Source organism: Labrus mixtus, chromosome 20 (assembly GCF_963584025.1).
Source record: "Labrus mixtus chromosome 20, fLabMix1.1, whole genome shotgun sequence".
Taxonomy (NCBI): Eukaryota; Metazoa; Chordata; class Actinopteri; order Labriformes; family Labridae; genus Labrus; species Labrus mixtus.
The window spans coordinates 19,447,265-19,469,109 of NC_083631.1; the positions used below are offsets into that span (position 1 = coordinate 19,447,265).

Genomic DNA, 21,845 nt, shown 5'->3' on the forward strand with positions numbered 1-21,845 from the left:
CCCCCTTCCTCAACGTTTCGTCGATTTAAGCCCATGACATATCGGGGGGCTCGACGGTAGAACCAACGTCCTGGTACTACCCCCGCAGTCCGCCACTCAACTCTGATGTTTTCCCTCCCCAACCTCAGACCCGACATTGTCCTCTGGTCTAAAGGTACCAAGCAAGTGATCCTAATGGAACTTAAGATCACTTGCTTGCCACAGTACCCTGGGAAGAGAGGATTGAGGAAGCACATGAGCGCAAGCTCAAGAAATATCAGACTCTCATCCTCGACAGCCAGCGTAATGGGTGGAAGGCATGGAACCTGCCGGTGGAGGTTGGCTGCAGGGGCTTCGCAGGGCAGTCGCTCTGGAGAGCTCTGGGACTGCTTGGAATTGAAGGCCTGGCTAGGAAGCGGCTGATAGCCAACATCACCAAGCAGGCAGAGGCAACATCCCGGTGGATTTGGATAAAGCGGAATGAGCGCTGGCAGAGCAAACCTGGTAAGGGTTATCTCCTCTGGAAATTTGAGCTGCTGCTTAAGGTCAGTCCGCATCTCCCAGTCACTTGCCCTGCCCAGGACTCCTTTAGTCCTCAACTCTGCTGTTGTTGTTGCACTTTCCCCTGACCTGAGAAAGTGGATGAAACAAGGACCATCAGTAGGTTGTTTTGGCCTCTTTCTGGCCTGTTCCACACCAGCAGCCAGTTGTGACAGGATCTGGTCGTGTCGCCACCTGAATTTCCCATCCGCCAGACTTGACCCACACGAGGAGAGGACATGCTCCAGGTTAGCTGGCCTTCCACAGAGCTTGCAGCTGGGCCTTTCGGGCCAATCCCCATGTGTGGAGGTTTGATGGAGTTGGCAGGACATCATACACGGAACACAACAGAAACTTGATCCGGTCTTCTTCCATGCTCCAGATGTCCTTCCAGGTCAGTGCCCTTTCTCGCACACTCTCCCACCTCGTCCAGCTGCCCTGTTTGTTCATGGCTACCGCCTTGTCTGCCTTCCTCCTCTGCCCTGCGTACCTTCCTTTGAACCATGCCACGGCGTTCCTTTGGATTAGCCTTTTTCCAGTTTTTCCAACCCAGGCCTAGCCTGACCTGGACTACTGCCCCAACGATGTCAGCATGGTGAAGGTGATCCTCCGCCTCCCTCAGCGCTCTGCTGGCTGACCACTTGTGACCTGTTCTGACCTCAATGTCTGCCTGGCGAACTCTTGCATCTTTGTTGTATCGCAGCATCATGGCCTGGCGGGTTTTTGTTGCCTTGTACTCCTCCACTACTGATGTTACTGGCAGCTGCAGCTTGTTCTGTGTGTCTTTAGTGTTTCATGATTTAGTTTTGTAGTTGTCCTCAGTGTTTCTTGTCTTGTGTTCATTTCTTCCTCTGTGTGTTTCCCTCCAGTGTGATTGCCCTCATTGTCTTCACCTGTGTCATTAGTCTCACCTGTGTTTGATTACCCCTGTGCCTATTTAGTCTCTGTGTTTCTTCCCTTCTGTGTCAGTTCATTGTATATCGTAAGTAGAGTGTAGTTTGTTTGTCTATGTCAGTATTTCTGCATCTGGGTCCTCCTCTTAGTTTTCTCAAACCTTGACAGAATGAACTGACCAACAACGGACCCAGCAGATCTTTTTAGTTTCAACGAGCCTTCTCCCTGGGAGGGGACTTGTCTTGCCTTTTTCTCTGGCACTCAAGGTAGGAGGAGACGCAGTCAGGGTCTTCGATGCCAGGCCTCAACCCAGCTCAAGCCTCAGCTCAAGCCTCAGCCTCCCTGTGCCTCAGAGCCACAGCCTCCCTGTGTTCCTGCAGAGCGCTGTCTGCCACCAGTTCCTGTTCCCGCAGAGCGCCGTCTGCCACCAGTTCTGGCAGGACGTTGTCTGCCCCCTGTTCCTGTTGCAGCAGAGCGCTGGAGCCCTGGCGACTCCCGCGCTCTCGTCTGAGGTCCTGGTGACTCCCGCGCTCTCGTCTGAGGTCCTGGTGACTCCTGTGCCCTCATGCATGAGAAATTTTAAACTACCTTGACTTGAGCGTTATTAACCCCTCTTCCCGACATAATAGCATGTCATGTTTGGTACCAATGGATGCAGTATTTCATGCAGTTTCATGTGATACCTGTGTATCCTCTCTACCTTTAAAATTGAGGAATTATTGAGGAAAATAGTAACATTTATGTCAGCTAATGGTTATATAAGTTTAGCTAGTTAGCCGTTTGCTAGCAAGAGTTACAGCCACTTCCTGTTTATGGCAATGCGATTTGTGGACTTCCTGTTGGATTTTGAGCATGGGTGCAGGAGGGTTTATTGTAGGTGTTGTCAAGATGGATACGCATAGTAAAATTCAGAACAGTAGGTTCAACGTGCTGCGGGGGCTGAATGTTTGAAATATTGTAGGGGGCGCCACTGAGCCATTAAGCCACGCCCACTCACTTAAACGATATAAGATGTTTGACTTTAGTACCAGGATCATATGTATGAAGTTTCTGTTCTGTACGACTATGTTAAGCCCATGAAAATACTACTTCCTGTTTGATGGCGAACGACGCATCCGTCCGACGAGAGAATTGGACGTATGGCCAAGGTGTTAGCATGGTCCACCCCAATTTTTAGGGGGAAATTAGCTACTCTGAACACACTGACATAACAATAGTCAACTTTAACCATAGCGCCCCCTTCTGCAAGGAATAAATACTACACAATGCTCAATTTGCTCCATATTTCATAGCTATCACGACAGTGCCAGCCTGAACTGCTCTACGTCAAAATTTTCTGTGATCTTCATTACGCTGCCTATTTCAGCATACCATAGTACGACTTTTACACAAATCGGACTGCACGGCCTGCTGCTTAGCCACGTTCCGCTGCTGCTGCACTCCCGCGGTCGCAACACACCCCGACATGCACAGGGGTGCGAGGGCCCTTCATCACCGCTTCATTCCAGATTTAATTCAAACATTACAACAACCGAAACGTGATTTGCATTGGTAACACTCAATTGTGATCTTAACTCAAATTTATTTTTTATCACAGATTTAATTTGAATTTCTACAAAGATTCAAATCCAACTTTGATTTTAATTCAACTTTTATTTCACTCCAAAATCCCTTCAATAAAACTTGATTTCAACATTTAGTCTGCTACAATTTAGGTGATAACTTACTATCATTTGCAGCTAAATTATTTTCACTAAATTTTATCCTGCTCTCAAGAGCTTCTGCTAGTTTTAACTAGTACTTCCCTTCTCAGATTATAATTTGAGCTAAATCTCATTAACCAAATCAACTCATTAGTTTTATTATCAATTTTAATTTTAGATTTAGAATTTTAAATTTTGATTTTAATCTTAAATCTTAACTTTGATTTTGATTTTGATTTTAATTTTGGTTTGAAAATTTTAATCTTGAATTTAATTTTGATTTATTTTATTACATTCTTTTTTCTCAATTTTCTTTTTTTTTTCCTTCTTTTGGTTTTGTTTGATCATTTAACAGAAGCCAGAGATGGAGACCTCTTCCCACTCAGCGCAGTTTGGCATAGCTGACCCAGTAGAACAGTTGAAATCTGATGCCGTGGACATGATGCCAAGTCTTATTGTAACGGTTTTAACCCAAACTCTGAAAGACAAAGATTTAACTGACGTACTAGGGCGAATGGCCATAGACAGGCCCACCCAAGAAAAGTTCATGTGTAAGCTGTTAGAACGAGTAACAGAACAGCAAGAAAGCATCAACAGATAGTGGCAAAACTTCAGCAGGAGAATAACGTACTCCAGCTGCAACTTAGAGAGACAGACCAGTCCCTAAGCAAGGCAGAAAGGCTCATCGCAGAGCTTCAAAATGCTGGTAATCCTTCTGATAAAGAAGAGAAGGAAGATAGGGAGGTGCTAGGAAAGGTCCTTCATGAGAAACAAGACGAGTTGGAATCAATCAAAGACCAACTCGCGGCAACCCAGCTTTGATGGAAGCTAACCCTGACATCATGTTTTATCCAGGTACCAAACACTTTCCTCTATTACCCAATTCACAGGTAAACATGACTTCTGAGGCCATATGTGCCTTAAAGGTGTGGTGGAATCACCGGGAGCCAGTCTATGCAATAATACATCATGGTGCACCGTATCGAAGGCCTTGGAAAAATCAATAAAAAGACAAGCACAGTGTTGTTTGCTATCCAGGGCCATAAAAATATCATTTACTATTTTAGTGTGTGACTTTTAGCTGTGACTGTACTGTGTGATTTTCTAAAACCAGATTGATAACAAGATAAAATGTCATTAAGACTCAAGAAATCCTTCAGCTGATCACTAACCAGGCTTTCTAAAATCTTGGCTAAAGGAGACAGATTTGAAATAGGCCTGTAGTTATTGAGGTTCAACGGTTCACCACCTTTTAAGAGGGGAAGAACGTGAGCCGTTTTCCATATTTTGGGGATTTTCTTACTAGTTAGAGTTAAATTAAAAATGTAGGTCAGTGGCTCTGCAATAAAATCTGTGGGGAGTTTTAAAAAATAAACACCTATATTATCTGGCCCTGGTGGTTTTTTTTAATCTAATTTCTTAAGAGCTTTATGTACTTCAGCAACAGTGAGGGGTCTAAAGTTAAATTCATTATCCAAAGGGGGCTCAGCAATAGCAAGTGGAGCCAGTGCAGTAGAGGGCGTATTTACTTTATCAAAAAGAAAACCAGAAGAAACAAAATACTTATTAAAACAATTGAGCATCTCAGCTCTGTCATGGATAGTGGCAGACTCTGACACAATGCAAGTTAGAAGACTAGAGGAGTTATTTGGAGATAGAGATTTGATTGTCTGCCAGAATTTCCGTGGGTTATTTAAATTTTCAGTTGTAAGGGCAAGATAATAGCTAGATTTGGCCTTCTTGACTAAGGCAGTACATTTATTCCTTAAGCATCTAAAAGTAGCCCAGCGAGCATCAGTGTTCAACTTTCTTGCTTTTGCCCAATAATAATTTATTTCTCGGATTAAATTAGACAATTCTTCAGAGAACCAGGGATTTTCCCTGCCCTTTACTCTATACCTTTTATAAGGGGCATGTTTATCAATGATTGACATAAGCATTTCAGCAAAATAAGACCAGGCTAGTTCAACATCAGGTATTAAGGAAACCCTGCACCAATCCGCAAAATTAAGATAAAATCTGTAGGCCTGTTCAGTATAGTGTTTTGTATCACGTTTTTTGATGTTACGAGGGTTAACTTTTGGAATTCTAGTATCCCTGACACCTGCAATAACACAGTGGTCTCTCACGTCATATGGAAATACACTTACAGAGGTATACTTATGAGGATTATTAGTAATAAACAAATCAATTAAAGTAGATTTTTCTGGGCACTTATGGTTTGGATGAGTGGGAGAATCAATTAACTGTGTAAAATTCATTGAGTTACAGTATGTTTTAAATTCATTTGAGGCTGGTGACTGCCAGTCCCAGTTTAGATCACCACAGAGGGCTATCTCGTTGTCAGATGATTTAGAAAGAATATTAGATAAGGATGACAAGGTTTCCTTAGCTGCAGAAGGAGGTCTGTAGCAACCAACAACAGTAATATGACATCCCTTGGACAACTCAACCTGTAAAGCTAGAATTTCAAACTGATTAGGTATTGACTTCTTGACCAATACTTTAGTGTGGAATTTACATTTAGAATACACAATTATTCCACCACCACGTTTAACACGATCAGCATGACTTATATTGTAACCATTAATAGAACCAACACTATCATTAATAGATTTGTTCAGTCAACTCTCAGAAATTACAATTATATCAGCATTAGTTGTCTGTGCCCAAACTCTAACAAAGTCTATTTTAGGTAGAAGACTACGGACATTTAAATGAATAATACCCAAACCAGATCTTAAGCTAAAATCAGCAGCAGTTTGAATACAATTAAAATCAGGACCAGGGTTAGACTGAACATCACCAGATAACAATAACAGCAACACAATCAAGCACCGTGATTTAAACATTTTGGTTGAGTTACACTTAAGGTTCGCATCTGTGCAATGAATCGAAAATAAAAGAGCATTCGACGGAAGAAAGAAAGCTGCCTGATGGGTTTTTCACTCTCACACTCCACAAATTTACTATATTGCTAAGGTTAAGCATGGACAGAAGGGTATATCATAAGCATTCTGTGTGTGTTATTATGTGAATCTTATGAGGCCAATTAACATCATAATTGTATAATTTTTCTCTTTTTCGAGACTGTTGTCTCGAAGGGGGGAAATATGAGGTGTCTGAAATATCTGGGACGAAGGTTAGCTCCTCTCAGGGTGTGTAGACAACATCTGGAAAGTGTTTGTAACTGAGACCTGTGTTGCCCCTTGAGTTAATGAAATACATAAATCTAAGACAGTAACCCCCACAGTTGAATGTATGCATTGGGACCCTGTCTTCAGAGAATTGCCATATATGGAGTGCTGTTCTGCCCCCAGAATGAGAAACAGATGTTCGCATGTGGGTGTGGGTAATTTCTGCATAAATATCACTGTCCTTGTGAGATCGAGAGAGATTGTTATTGGCTTCACGTCTCTCCCAGGCCGAACCATGGCGAGCCTGGAGATGCTGTTCTTCTCTGTAAATAAGAAACAACACTATCCCAGCTGTCGTTGGGCGAGAGTCGGGGTACACCCTGAACCCACGCATGCACGGGTAGAACATACAAACTCCACACAGAGAGGCTCCTGTCCAATGGGTATTCAAACCAGGAACCTCATCCCTGTGAGGCAACAGCGCCAACCACTGCACCACCTGCAGCTGTAATTTAAATCAATTTACGGATTTAAATGTAAAAACGTCAAAAAGCGACTAAAAGGAATCTTCACGTAATATACAAGCAGTTTATTAAATTAATTTGTACAGTACTGTCACATCCACATTACAGTTGTTTTTCATGGAAAATTAGTAGCCGACATTTAGATTTCAAAAAAGTAAAGTGCAGCTCAAGTGCTGATTCATTTCTGATAGAAATAGACATTTTAGAACAGCACCTCTCTGACACGATGAGGTAGATGATGTGTTCCTTCAAAATACATTTTTCACTCATTTGTCGAAGAAAGACACTTCCTATTTAACAATAATTCCGTTCTGTGTATGGACAAAGTCATTTTCAGTCAGTAAAAAAAACATAGATTTCACATGTTATCTTCTTATGATCCCTGGAGTGCCTAACTATATATGAAAACATTTGTTCAGTGCAGCTTTAAGAGTTCTTCATTTTACCCCTGATGCTCAAGACTCAGAGAAGCCAGCACCGATAATCTCCTCCCTAGAAACAAAAGAAAGTCAAGCCAGTGAGAACAGTGACCAGGATGAATCACGTTTTCTCGCAGGCTATAGAGAAATAAAGTAGTACTAGAAGTAGTAGAAGTGCTTTCCTGAAGTGCTTTCCATCTTCTGGATATAAGAAGTGAACTTAAGCCTTGAAGCAGAATTACGCCTTTGCAGAAGTCCAGCAGGGAGTGACTCCAAGCCCATTTGTAAACAAAATATATGTGAGAAAAAAAATTCTTCATAAATGTATGGCTATAGTAAACATTTTCCTGATGAGCTCCTGGTTTCATTATCAGAGTTTCAGGTCTTCTTCAACATATCATGATGTTCATTTAAATAATGGTGCTGTTTGGATTAAAAACAACTTGGAACAGATTATTTTTAGGGCATTGCTATGAAGTGTCTGAAGTAGCTAGGACAGAGAGAATATACTGCTCCTTTAAGTTTATAATGTATACATCTGGAGAGAATTTGTATCTGAAGGAGATTTAGGAGTCCCCTCAAGTTGAATGTTTACCTTAAGGTATTGTGTAAGAGAATTGCCAAATATGGATGTGTTACATTATGTTTTTTATGACCCATGACGAAAAGTAGATGGTTTGGGTGCATATAGGCGATTGTCTCTGTATGTTCGCGAGAGATCATTATTGGCTTCATGATCCTCCTGGCCAGACGTGACCAGTGACTCTGTTTCTTGCTTAAATAAAAATGATACTCTTTGAAAGCAAGTCAGTCTCAACGGCAAATTTCTTCATCATCAAACATATCAACAACAAGGAAATCCACATCAGCTAAATTATGATTAAGTAATCACCATGACAACCAGAAAAATGCTTTTTTTTCTTTTTTGCGTTCTACTGCATGAAGAACCCCTGAAGAGTCTGCTGTTCATGTCATTGTCAAATACATTTTGTTCTAATTTCCCATGAACCCAGAATATATTTTAGTCACATATATCTTCTGTGATTTACATCTTTAAGCCATCCAAGCTAACCTGATACCTTAGCATTTGCTAACCACTCAGTCCTCTCAGACTCAAACCGTTTTTCCAATTGTCACTCTCCAAAAACCACCAAAATGGCATTCTAAGACCCCCAGCTTCAAAACATGCTAACTTTTGATATTCATATTTAAAACTATAGTAATTCAAAGATGACTTTAAATCTCCCTCAACACAGAAAAACAGATTTTTCTAGATAATAAAATAATAATATAGTTTTAACTTCCTCAGTTTGCCAATTACCTCTGGCAAACATTAAACCAAACATTAGCTTTGTACCAATCACATAAGTACATACAAAAAAAACGTCATGCAGTTTCATGCTAACAAATGTCTCTCAAATTCAAGTGTGCTTACATTCATCTGTGCGAGTCACATCATGTAAATCCCTTTTACGAGTGGGAGGTTTCTATGCCAAGAGTTGGAGACACACTGATAAAACGAGGAGATGCAAAAGGACGAAGAGGGACGAGTGAGCGGGGCAATCCACACCGCTGGCAGTTGTCATGCTGGGGGAAGCTGTGGTACTGTTGGAAGCTGTGGTGCTGTTGGAAGCTGGAGATAAGAACGTTCCTATCGTCGCTGTCAAGAATGTCTGAAAGGTGCTCAGTTTGGTAAACATCGTTAGATCTGCTTTCGCTACTCGACCTTGGGTGCTTGAGTTATTTTCAAATGATAACACGGACGCCTGGAACCAGGACCCATCCAGCTTACACATGAGAGGACCGCCAGAATCCCCCTAAACATAAAGGACAAAAAAAAAACAACCTAAGTTTACAGAACAAGGGAGTATTTGCCACAAAGCATTAAGTTAAATGTGTGAGGCATTCAAGCCCAGGAAAAACACTACAGCAAAATGTATCGTATCCTATTATATTGTAGCATAATGTATGGTATGGTATGTCAGGTTAAGTATCATAATGTGTTGTATAACCTTACCTACCGGACTGTACCATACCAGACCGTACCATATAGTATTGTATCATACAGAACAGTATTGTATCATGCTGCACCGTATTGTACTGTATCACATCATGTCGTACCGTATCATATCATATTTATTTGAATAAAAAACAGACTTATATCATCTTATGTTGTAAAGTTTCAGATCAGCTACAAAAGGCCAAGTTTGACAATCTACTACTTTAGTTTCTCACCTGCTCCAGTGTGAGTGATGCTGTACAAATCGTGTCACTTGATGAAGCGTTTCCACAATTCACGATTGAGGTCTGTAATTCCTGCAGAACTTGTTCCTCTGACAATGGGGGAAAATAAAAGGATTATTAGTAGTGAGTCACTTCCAGTAAACTACCTCAAATGGGCATACAAACTCTGTAAGAATGTCCATGTGTAAATGTTTTATCTAAAGAGGTGAACTGATAGAAGAATAAGTGTTACTATGCTTCATGGACTCACCCCCACCACGACCAGAGCTCCAGCCGGCAGCCCAGCAGGTTGAGCCCTCTGAGAAGGTCTGTCCGTTGTCCAGACAGATGGGCTGGATGTAGACTGACAGGGTGGGTTTGGTTGACAGATGCAGCACTGCTACATTTGACCCATTGAGGTTGCTCAGGGTGATATTTGTCACATTCAGTGTCACCTCAAAAGGGTTGGATCCATTCTGTTTCAAACGACCCAAAACAACGGTCCATTCAGATGGCGTGGGGGAACTGTTGGAGGTAAAGAGAACACTTTGATTCACCTTTTTAGACTCTTCTCAAAGACAGTGCCTTTGTCTTTTCAATCCAATGCTAATTGTTTCACATATGAACTTCTGGATATTCTTAGAAGTTGTTATTCTTAATGCCGAATTGAGGGGGTGGGGGTGGGGGTGGGGGGGGGGGGTAGGGTGGGGCGAGTCTAAGGAGGAAGGACGTGACATAAAAAAGGACGCCGCGGTCATATTGCTCACAAGACATCCAAGAGGGCCGGCCAAGCAGAGTCTGACACTACACAATCATTATTATTGGACATATCCACACTATCAATGAAAGAGTGGAAAACGTGTGCTGGAGCAGTAAGAGTATGACGCTGCTTTAACGTGCTCAATAATTACGGCAGTTAGTTACTGGTCATGTGACATGAACACCATCAACTCGGTCTGCATTTTCTGAATCGACTAGAGAAACTTTTCAAACCTACTAGTAATGTAGACCCCAAAATAGCTAAAGATGGAGCACCGTTTCAATAATAATGAAAGTCCGTTTTCATTGGCTCAAACTTAAAACAGAATACTGACATCACTTCAGGTGTCTCACCTTGAGAAGCAGTTGGCGTTGCTCAACACAGAATCCAAGGCAACCAAAGTCCCACCACACACATGGCTTCCATTCTTCTGCAGGCTCGCCATCCACGGCCACACACCAGCCTGCGTGACTGAGCTTCCTCCCATTATACGAGAATTCAACGAAGCTTGACCACAGACCACAGCTGGAGAGAAAGCAAAAAAAAGATCCATCAGTAAAGATTATCCTTTTAGAATGGTGCAGCCATGAAATACATGGAGTCCTTGGTTTGAATTTCTCCCTCAGTGTAAACGTTCAGCGACATGATCTCAAACAAGTTGGTGGAGTATCAACATAACAACTGTTGGGCCTCAGCCATGTGGTTGGGACAAAGGACTCAGGCCTATATCACAGTCTCGAGCCTGACTAAAGTTATTTTGAAGGCAACTAAACAAAGGGGTCTTAGCCCAGCAACCCCCCAACAGAAACTAACAAATAGGTGTGAAAAGTTGGGAGGTTGGGGGTTTCTGAATTCTCTATCCTCATTGGAGGAGGCCTGAGGTTAACCCACAGGCAGCTCCAGTTTTTAAAAGCAATCACCAGGCATTGCTTCCTTCTCTTCAAGTGTGGTCTACCGACACCAGAGGATACCCTCTCCAACAAGATGGACTCCAGCATTCGAGACAAACCCTTTCCTCCTCTTGACTTACATAGGTTAAACTCCAGAGCTGAGGTTGTTCAGTATAGGTAGCTCTTCACATGCTGAATTCAAGCATCAGAGGATTCAGCTGACTACTTCCACGGCATATTTTTAGGAGTTTTGGGCGCAATCAGATGCTATCAGGTTCGAGCAAAAAGAAGAGTTTCTTTCCTTTGATTTTTCGAAAGACGTCATTGAACGCAACTGGACAGGAGCGCTGAAGGAAGCCCACTGATCCCTGAATCCACAAGGACACATAAAGAACTCGGCTCCTGCAACCAGAAGACCCTATAGAGCAGCGCTCTGGTCGAAGATCTGAATCCCGCTACCCTCCTCCTACATCTACCACGAAGGAACCCTGCCTGAATCTGATGATTCAACATTCAACAGAGTGACGATCTAACCAGCTTTGCAACGATCACCAGGAGTTACCCCAAGTAAGAGCTTTGGTCTGGGCAGAAATAGTTTCAGAAATAGTTATGTTTCTTTTATAACCAATGATAATTATGCATCATTGTTGACGAGACGTCACATTCTGTTTATTATCTGTTGTAAGCTGCTGCATTTGTTTTATTGTGATGAACTGCTGTGTTCACCTATGTGTGTAATGCTATGCTAGTTTACCTTCAGTCAACGGCTTTCACAATCAGAAAGACCAGTGTACCCGCCGTTGAATCAAAGTCCGGCCACTGGCTTTCTGGTGTTTAAGTAACAGTTACTGAACTCAGCTCAGAGAGCTCAAACTCTTTCAAAAGGCTGCCACACGGCTTCCTTTGTTGTCCACCATTTTGTCCACATGTGACGAAGCCACATGTTGCATTGTCTCTCTCCACCAACTTGTTTTCTCTCTCCCTCTCTCTCTCTCCTCTACACACACACACACACACATTTGTTTGTGATTACTGGTGTATTTGCATTGTGATATAAGCTGGGTGCGAAGGCTTTGTGTACGGATTTCACGCCTTCAATTTATTAAATATAGTTATTAATTATTAATAATATTAGTAATTAAATAACTAATTTGAGACTGATTTGAGTGATATTTTGGTTATATTTCCCTGAGTACAGGGTGGTGCCCCAAAACGAGATTAAACATAGTTTAATGATATTTTATTTATATTGTTAATAATTAAAAATAATTATTAAAGAATATAACCAAAGTTGACTTGATACAACCCCAACAAATGGTGCCCCATGTGAGGCCTTCAATAAACCAGCTTTATTGCCCTGTAAATGCACAGTAATCCGAATTTTTAATCCTAAAAGAGATTTTTCATGAGGAAAAATTGTCTTTTCTTTTGAAGATTTACTTTTCTTGCTTGTTGTTCATTCAAAACAGACAGCAAGATGTGGCTTAGTTTGTGTTGTATGTTGTTGAACATAATGATGCAGCCAGGGCGACTTTCTTAATGAACTAGTTTGTTGCTTTCAGAGTTTTATCCTGAAGTAATTCTTCTAAAGAAATTTATTTGTTGTGAACATTCTCATTTTAAGCAAAGTAGACATCAAGTTGTGTTTAGTTGTGTTGTTGTGTTTTGGTAAGTTGAGTAGTTTTAATTTTTGTGTGCTTTTTGTTGTTTGAGACAACAATTTAGCAATTTTTCTAGTTGAGAGTGTAACCTCATCATTGTTGCATAACCAGCTGTCTGAGAGGTGTGATTTCCTCCCATCCTTTGAGGACTTGAGGTGTGAATCCCCTCTCCTAGCTTCCAGGATAAACCTAGATAATATTTGCTCTGGTGTTGATCTAGCTTTGTTTAGCTTAGCGGCTTTCTTAACAGTAATCCACTGTGGTTCCATTTTATCACGTAAAATGTCTACCAAGACCCTAGGTGAGCCGGGAGCTGAGACTCCTTTTGGATCAGACGACGCAGCACTGCAAGAAACTGTTGCCGGTCTGACGCACCTCTCCTTAGAGGAGATAGCCGACCTAAATAGCTATTCAATTAGCATTTGTGATGAGAAGTTAAAGGAGCTCGTTGATCAGGCCAACCACCGAACCAGGAAACCCCAAAGCATAATCCTGAATGTTCTTGGGCAACTCCTCCTTCTTTCCCAACGCAAGTCCTTCCTGCAGCAAACCCAGCTGCAAGTAGACAATGAATCCCTGCAGAACCACATCCAATCCCTGTTGGCAGAAAATTCACACCGTCGCAGGTTTGAATCACCACAAAGGGAGGGGGGTGACTTCTCAGCCCCCAGAGGCAGAGATAACACCAACCCCCCTCCTTCTACCTGCAAGTCCACACTGCATGGTCCACAGCTGAGAAGTTCCGAAACATCAGATGAATCGGATGGCTCCTGTCCACCCAGAGATCAAAGAATGCGCATAAGGCTCATTGAATCCCTGGCGAAGGATGTAGACCGGTTTGACCCAGGTAACCCACATTTCAGCATTGATGATTAGCTCAGAGAGATCAACCTGCGCCTCTGTGATCTACCTGATGCATCCACACGAGAAAAACTCAAGCTGATCTGGAAGACAACTTCCAGGAGTGTCCATGACTTCATGACTACCCTCCTGCCTGAGATCAGAGACCAGTACTCAGCACTCTGCAACACTTTGTGCGAGGAATTCTCCACCTACACCGACCCTGTATCTGCCTCTCTTAGAGCCTTTAGTGTCTGGCACCAGAAGCACGAGGCACCCAAAGATTATTACCGGCGCCTAAAATCTGCATATTTCCAGGGACGTAATGCTCCAGGTTTGGAAGAGGACCAGACTTTCAAGTCCTTATTCCTGCACAATCTGCATGGCTGTGTGTGTTACGATGTCACCATGCATTGCCGAACACATCAGCTTGGTATGCCAGAAATCAAGAAATTTGCACAGATGGCTTGGGAAACACGCATACGTCCTGGGTTTTGGAGACACAATAGTGACCTAGCACTAGAAGGCAACAAATTGCCTTATGCTATGAATAAATCTAAGAAACCGCATCACCGGCAGAATAGACAACAGAACCAGGGGGGTGAAGGAAGGAGCCAGTCACAGGGTAGTTCCCAACCTGAAGTACTGATCACCACCAGACCCGAACAGAACCCTCGGGATGGCCGAAGCCCCAGACAGAGGGGTAGGCATAACCGGAATTGATACAACCCAGACACCCAGACAGAGGGGTAGGCATAACCGGACTTGATACAACCCCAACACAATCGCTCATACTGACTATGTCAAATTAAGGCTAAAAAAATCAGCAAGTACTAATTCTGGACATGTCAGGCACTCACGTTGGGCTACAGGAGGGACGGCGGTTGGTGCTGGTGGCAGGCCAGTACAGGTGACACTCAGGTCACTGTCAGTCCCAGTGGATGTGAAGACGATGTAGCCCGGCTGGTTGCTGGTGATGTGACTGTTGATCCACGACTGGTACTTGGACACTCGGGTATATACTCCTGGAAAATTAGGCAGAGCACATCCAGCGCCAAAACTTACAACCCCCTCTAAGATCCAGATGGCGTTCTGCTTGCTCACCAGCGGACCTCCTGAATCCCCCTTTGAGAAAAAAAAAAGGAGCGTTCAAGAGAGCTTCATCTTGGTAGTCACAGGTTGTCAGAATCTGTCCCAAATAACGATGTTCAAAATGCTCACCTGACAGGAGTCCCTTCCTCCAGCCTCTAACCCGGCGCAGATCATGTTGTCTGTGATTCTACCCACTCCATAGTTACAGCTACATGTTCTGTTGCCCACTATTGGCACCTCCACCTCCATAAGGTTTTGTGGGGAAGGAAGGGGCACTGTAGAAAAACAATGTATGTTCAAAGATGTTGCCTCAAAACTGTTTTACACAAATTGGAACTTTTGAATATTTCCCCGTAAACGAACATTTTTGATTTTAAACCTAGCTTGTACAAGTTTTGACCAAAGGTAGTGCTCCGTTTTCAACTGGTTCCAAATGAACTGAGCACATAACTCCAACTTCTTCTGACCTCTGCTGGTTACCAGTTAGTTTTAGAACTGATTGTTAGAAGTATTGCTAGTTTTTAAAGCCTTACATGAGTGTTTTTCTGGCAGAATTATCATAGGGCCTTCTCTTATATTTATTGTGATTATCTAATATCTAAGTATAACTTTCTTTCTCTATGTTTTGTTATCTCTTGTAGTATGTAGTGTACATGTGAGGCACCTTGTAATTCTGTGTTTGAAAGATGCATTATAAATAAAGTTATCATTATTACTATAACTTTTCTGGAAAAAAAATTAAAAAATTAATCAGGTTGATTTCAGACGCACCTCCACTTCCAATGTTGCCCCAGCCGGTAACCCAGGCGTCGATGCCGCTGAAGAAGGTGCTGCCTGGGGCCGCCAGGCACACGGGCATGATGAAGTTGGTGAAAGTCACAGTTGAGGACAGTTTCAGGAGTGCGATGTCATTGTCACTAGTAACAGTGTTGTAGTCAGGGTGGACAATGATCTCCATTACCGTCCTGGACACTTCGTTGGAGTTGGTTCCCTCTTGACTCTGTCGTCCCAGATACACCAGCAGACTGCTGGCGGCAGTGCTAAAGGGACCACAAGAGAAGAAAGCAGTGCTCAGGCATGATCAACAATCTGGACAAGAAAACTGTCAAGTTGTGTTTGTTTCCCAAAAGGCAGATGGCTGTTCACCATGAGTTTGGTTCTGCTAAAGGTTTCTGCTTTTTTAAAGGCAGTTTTTTGCTTGCCCCTGTTGCCAAATGTTGCTAAACGCTCACTCATAGTGTTTGGTCCATATAGAATATTGGAATGAATATGAATATGCTTCGTTTTGCACACACTGCAGGCGTCCATTTTCAGTCGCCCACGGTGGAAATGTTGACATACAAAGCCATATTAAAACGAGTAAACACAAACAGTGGGCACAGGCTGGAAGGAGAACTGTTCAGAACAACTTCAGTGAGTTTAACACCACAGTGACAACCAACTTAAACAAACTGCTCAGGAGGAAGCATTTGTGCACCTTGAGTGACCAGTGCAGGTCACCGATTGGTGGATCGATACTTCGGGGTTTGTGGTCAAGTTAAAGTGTGCCGAATTGAGGTTTGAAAATATGGTCACTCTAACATAGAGCTAAAGGTAGCTCTTAAATGAAGCCTAAGCTCTTGGCTCTGTGATACCATTTTTGTCAGATGACACCTTTAAATCAAATATTGGGTGCTTGAAACAAATCTTTGCTGATTGAAAAGTTATTCTTCCAATGAAAAAGAGTTTAAGGCTTCATGAGGGACTCCACATTTTACTATTTCTGCCTCTTACCGTTGGAAGCAGTGAGCAGCAGACATCACCCACTGGTTGTTAATGAGGGACCCTCCACAGAAGTGAAACCCAGATCGATGCAGACTGACCTGCCATGGCCAGCTGCCTTGAGGAGCCACCTGTCCTCCAACAATCCTGTTGTTGAGTGGAGGTTTCCCACACACTAAAAATGGACAGAAAACAAGCGCACAAGGTAAGTAATCCTCTCCCCTCCCTGAAGCATTGCAACACTGGGTTTAGGATTAAGATCAGGAGTGTGCCGGGATATTTCAAGGTGTGGCTGATCAAACATAATTAAGGTAAAAATGTTTTTTTATTTCACAACCAGTCGAAACATTCTGTTGCTTTTAATGACACGCTGTTTTTACGGCAACCATAATGAAACTCTTAAAAAAAGCAAAAACAACATTTATACTGCCACAAATGAGTGAAAGAAAAATAACCAGGACTCACCATCAAGCTGTCCGAGACACTCTGAAAAAAAGAAGACCAAACATCTTCATTCAACAATTCAGAAATCTCCTGAACTCATATACGACTAAACATACATGGAAGGGGTTTTAAAGAGGGGGCACACTTTGAACCCCCCTCCTCCCACAGCTGACACACAGGGGGAAATCTTTTTTTCCAGCTCTCTCCAAGATTTCTCTGACGCTGTGATTCACTCAGAAATCATTACGATCATGAAAGGTTTAACTTTACCAAGATTGAGGAGGTGTTCCATCGTCTTATTTTTAACATTTCTGCTGATGCATTTCATTCAGTCGTTATCGAAACGTTTTATGGAGAGATCGACTTCTGGTGAGAGTTTTGACCTCTCGTTGAAACGGTGTGATGACTTCAACATTCTTGTGGTATTAAGTAAGTGTGCAGGCCTTTCTCCTTGGTCCAGTTTCAACATAGACCCACATATGTCATTATTAACTGTCTTTAAAAAAACATAACTGTGTGACATACAGTACATGGTACTAGGAGTATAGAAGCATTAAGTAAATGGGGATTTGAAATGTCACATTTGTTTAAGTGGCATTGCATTCTTCTTTAAACTTGATGGTGTGTAAACCCAAACAGAGGGAAGTGTCAGTACAGCCTCTCCCTAAGTGTGACCCTCTGTCCTCAACTTGAGTTTGGTTGCGTAAAGTTGAACAATTAACACATACAGGTGAAGTCATTCAGCATGCAGGCGACTGAACAAAAAGGGTCTTAGAACATTGACACATGTCATTAAACCCTGACGTTTCAAAATCTTACGCAAAATAAAAAAATAATAACAACAATGACAGAACTTCCTGCGTTGACAAACAACATAAATGGTGTTATTTGTGCGTGAGTGAGCGGTGGTGTCATTGTCTGCATGTTTTTGTTTTTTTTTGGCATTTTTCACACTCCTGTTGTTGTTTTAATGGATCTCACTGTTGTGTGGCAGCGTGCCTTAGTGTGGGCATTCCTCATCTGACAGGTTTTACAGTCAGGTCTGGCAGGATTTTTGCACTGTTTCAGTTTAAGTTCATTGTTGAGGCTGTCTACAGGATTTAGTTTTTGCCTCTTCTATTTTGGTAAATGTTATTTTTTCCTTTTAAAATCCAGTTGTTTACATTTTTTAAACAGATTAATCAAATGAATCTTGAACCCCTCCTCTAACATGTCGACCCTTAGAGCCTCTGGTCACTCTGCTGTTCCTACATTATATGAAAAAGGAAAGCGAATATATACCCTCTGTGTGTATCTTGCCATACGTTTTCTTTGGGGTTAAATCATTTTTACAAGACTTAAAGATTGATTTCTGGTCAGATTAACGTCGTCCTGTAGGAGTTGTTATGTGGACTCGAGGGTTTTTCTGTGATGTGGATGACGGTCCTGCTGCTGCTCGATGACTAAAATGTTCAAGGTCCATCTTTTCTTCAGCTAACGCTTTACAATTGGCTTCACGATGAGGTGTGGCTCCATCTTAACTTGACAACCCACCAAGCACCGATCCTCTGAGGAGTGGAGACTGAAATCTGTGCCGACGCATTTTTAAAAGTGGCTCTAATCTCGTAAAGAAAGCCTGGTTAATACCACAAGTATTAATTTCATTTTATGATATGTAACAATCCTAAGAGAATAACTTAAAGCTCAGATTAGGTAACATAATTGAAACATAAAAACCTCTCAGGAGGCTTGACATTTTAAAATCAATGGTCCACAGGTTGTAGCACCAGGTTGGTCACATTATACATCGTATTCTTTAGAATCAATTAAAGACTTTCAAACCTCCTTGAATGGAGCTAAAGGAGTTAAAAAAGTAAGAAAGCTGCAGTAATGTTTTATCATTGACCTTAAAGGTGCACTATGGAGTTTTGGGAGAGAAATGTGGAAATTTACAGATTCTGTGGTATATGTCCATAACTCTATATAAAGACTGTCCTTTATATAGGAAAATTTGGTCCCTGTAACTGTTTGAAGATAAAATGCCACGCGAGACGTTAAGATGGGGGGCCACATCAGTGAAACCGTAACTCTCCTGGTAGCTTTTTAGCTCCAAACAGTGTCCAGAGATCCATTTTCTCTTCGAGTAAAGTTTCTGTATTCAGTTCAGAAAATATAGCATAGAATTGTTTCAATTCTCCAACTTTAAAAATGTCACTACCAAATCTCCATAGTGCACTTTTAAACCACCAACATGGAAACTCTCCCCTCACTCTGAGCTCAATCTGACTCAATGTAAGGGTTTAAAAATGTCTATGAATCCATCTACACGTTCTTAATGGTCATTTATATATTTCATCTCACTCCACAAATATTCATTAACACACTAAATAATCACATTTTAAGCGTTTTTTCCAGAATTACATTGCAAGTCACATTAATATCTTCAAATATTAAATACAGAGAACAATCAGAGAAGAAACATTATGTTCAGGTTACTGCTACTATCATTAAATATACGTTTTCATGAAAGTGTTAAATAATGAAAACTGCTCCTTTAAGGTTGCTCAGTGATTGAATTAAATCCGGAATGAAACCCAAATAAACACGAGCGCTTTTATGAAGCCGCATCAGTTGTTTGTCTCAAGGTCATATTTGAAGATGCTGTGATTTATGGTGTTAAGGCTGAATATAATTAATGCACAGAGTGAGTGACGGGACGACATCCACTCAGAGGCTGCTCAGCTGGTAATTAAAAGCCACAAATGGAGAGTTGTAGGTAGGTCAATCATCTCACTTTTTTTGTTTGTTTGTTGTAAAACAGGACAAATGAAAGCCTCAGTTCTGTCAGGAGCACACTTAAGTTAGAACGGTTTTAATGTTAGAGTATTTTCAGAATTAAAGGGTTCTCACTGTTTTTTTTCCATGTGTGTCCGACTGCTTTGAATAAAGCTTACTTTGCATGGTTGTTCTTTTTTTAAACATTCGCTCTAACGTACAACACAAGAGTTCAGAAGACTTTCTTAACAAGAACAAGACTTTCAATACTGTTTTGTTGTTTCTCTCATTAGATCTGATTCGTGCATATTTTGATTCAGTGTGTCAGTATTTTGGCTTTGTATATTTTATCACTAAAGTTGTATGAAAGGCTGGTTTTTAAAATAAGAGTTTGCACAGAGTTACAGTTGTGCAAAACTTAGCTCTTCTTTACTAATCTACTTCATCCTGAGAGTTTCTCCGGCATGCAGCAGTGAGTGGATCTCAAACAGGATTGGTTCAGGTGTGTGCGTTGAGGAGGAGGAGGGGGGGTAAGGGGGTCCTTACCTTGATTGAAGAAAGTCAGCAGGGTTGCAGCGCAGATCACTTTGTGGAGAGCCATAACTGGAAGTCCATAATATCGGAGTCTGCTCTGGCATAAATAAGCTTCTTCTCCCCTCCCTCTCTCTGCCTCCAACACAAACACGCCTCTCTCTGCTCCACTGACAGGTGCTGTCACCTGTCCACCTGTCATGACGCACCCAACAATTCTCCACTAATCACGAGCCTCCCTCTCTTAGATATGCACTTCTATACAGTTCTTGTGTAAAAGACTTCACTCCAGTGGCTCCAAACCTTTCTTGGCAAGTCAGTGTGTTTTCAATCATGTAGTAGTTTTTTCTACTGTGTTTCAAGTCAAACAATCTATCAGTCAATCTTTATTTGTATAGCATCAATCCACAACAAATGTAATCTCAAGACCTTACTCATTGCTTTATTACAAAGACCCAACGTTAATCCATCATGAGCACAGCACTGAGCAACATTTGGTAAGAAAAAACTGTCTTTAGAATGTGCGACTTTTTGATCCAGTTGATGTCACCGTTGAGCACCAGCATGAAACCAAAACAAACTGCTTTTTGACGAAACCTCCGCTATTCTGAAGCCTCCGCTCTCCTCTCCTTCTGCAGCTTTAACAGAATGCAGATTGCTGCTGTACTTTCACTTGATACTCAAACTACATGAAACTGAATAAACTTGTTTTGTTTTACAGTCATGGCAGCTTTAAACTTGTATTTGATTACAGTCCAAGGGATTTATAACTGGAAAGTCCAAGTCAGAAGACAAAGAACCACATTGACATTGCATGATACGCCTTTCCGTACGTTGTATGTTTATGAGCTACAGCAGGGTTAATGATTCAGCTGTGCTAACGAATAAGCTTGCCAAAAAAACAAAACTAAATCTTCACTCACATTAAAAGGTAGGATTGATCATTGCCAAGTTGTAGCCAGAAAAAGATAAATCTCCTATGAGTAGATTTGATCTGGTTATGAAGACTGAAATTAATCACAATGCCTCTTTAGAACCTACAAAAGCAAACAAGACCCTCAGCATTAAGATTGACAATGTCCTTATCGTTATGTTTCATGTTTACAGCCGCTGCTGCAGGGTGGGTGTGTGACTAATGCACCATGGCCCTTGGAATGTGAAATCACCATCATTAATAAGTATTAAACTGTTATTTCAAGGTTAAACTGTTACATAATCTCGCTTTAAATACATTTAGCTTCCCCGTCCCCGAGTTGTTTTTTAAAAGAATGCAGTTCACCTCAATGTGTTCATTTACATTCATGGCATTCAACCTTTACTCACAGTTACTCAAAGTCAGAATCTCTTTGTTTTTTTTCCATGACTCTTTAAGCGTCAAGAATGCTAAAGGCCTTGTTTTTTTGTTTATTCTTTTGAACATAGGTTTATGTTGACAAGACTTTCCTGTTTGTTAAGAAAACGGAGGAGCACTTGGTTTCATTCCAAAAGATAAAGTTCCCGGTAAAACCACAACTGCCATGCTGACTGCCACTGTACACAAGGTGTTGACTGCATGCTTCCAGTATCAACTGGTGAGCCTGTGGCCTTCAAAGAACTAATTAGAAAAAACACTTACATATGGACAATGGCTACAATATGAAATCTTGCAAGTCATACTGAGAAGATACTGACACACAAACAGTTAAACCCTCGC

General features: G+C 41.7%; 1 protein-coding gene across 1 annotated transcript; it reads right to left on the reverse strand.

Moving 5' to 3' along the window:
* Positions 1-6,827: 6,827 nt before the first annotated feature.
* Positions 6,828-20,284, reverse strand: LOC132995712 (polyserase-2-like). The gene is made up of 10 exons (XM_061065844.1): positions 20,168-20,284; positions 16,889-16,909; positions 16,436-16,598; positions 15,434-15,702; positions 14,792-14,937; positions 14,431-14,695; positions 10,533-10,704; positions 9,691-9,944; positions 9,432-9,529; positions 6,828-9,013 (listed from the first exon to the last, which is right to left on the reverse strand). Exons 1-10 carry the CDS (start codon positions 20,220-20,222, stop codon positions 8,684-8,686), a joined length of 1,773 nt encoding a protein of 590 aa, XP_060921827.1. The 5' UTR covers positions 20,223-20,284; the 3' UTR covers positions 6,828-8,683.
* Positions 20,285-21,845: the final 1,561 nt, after the last annotated feature.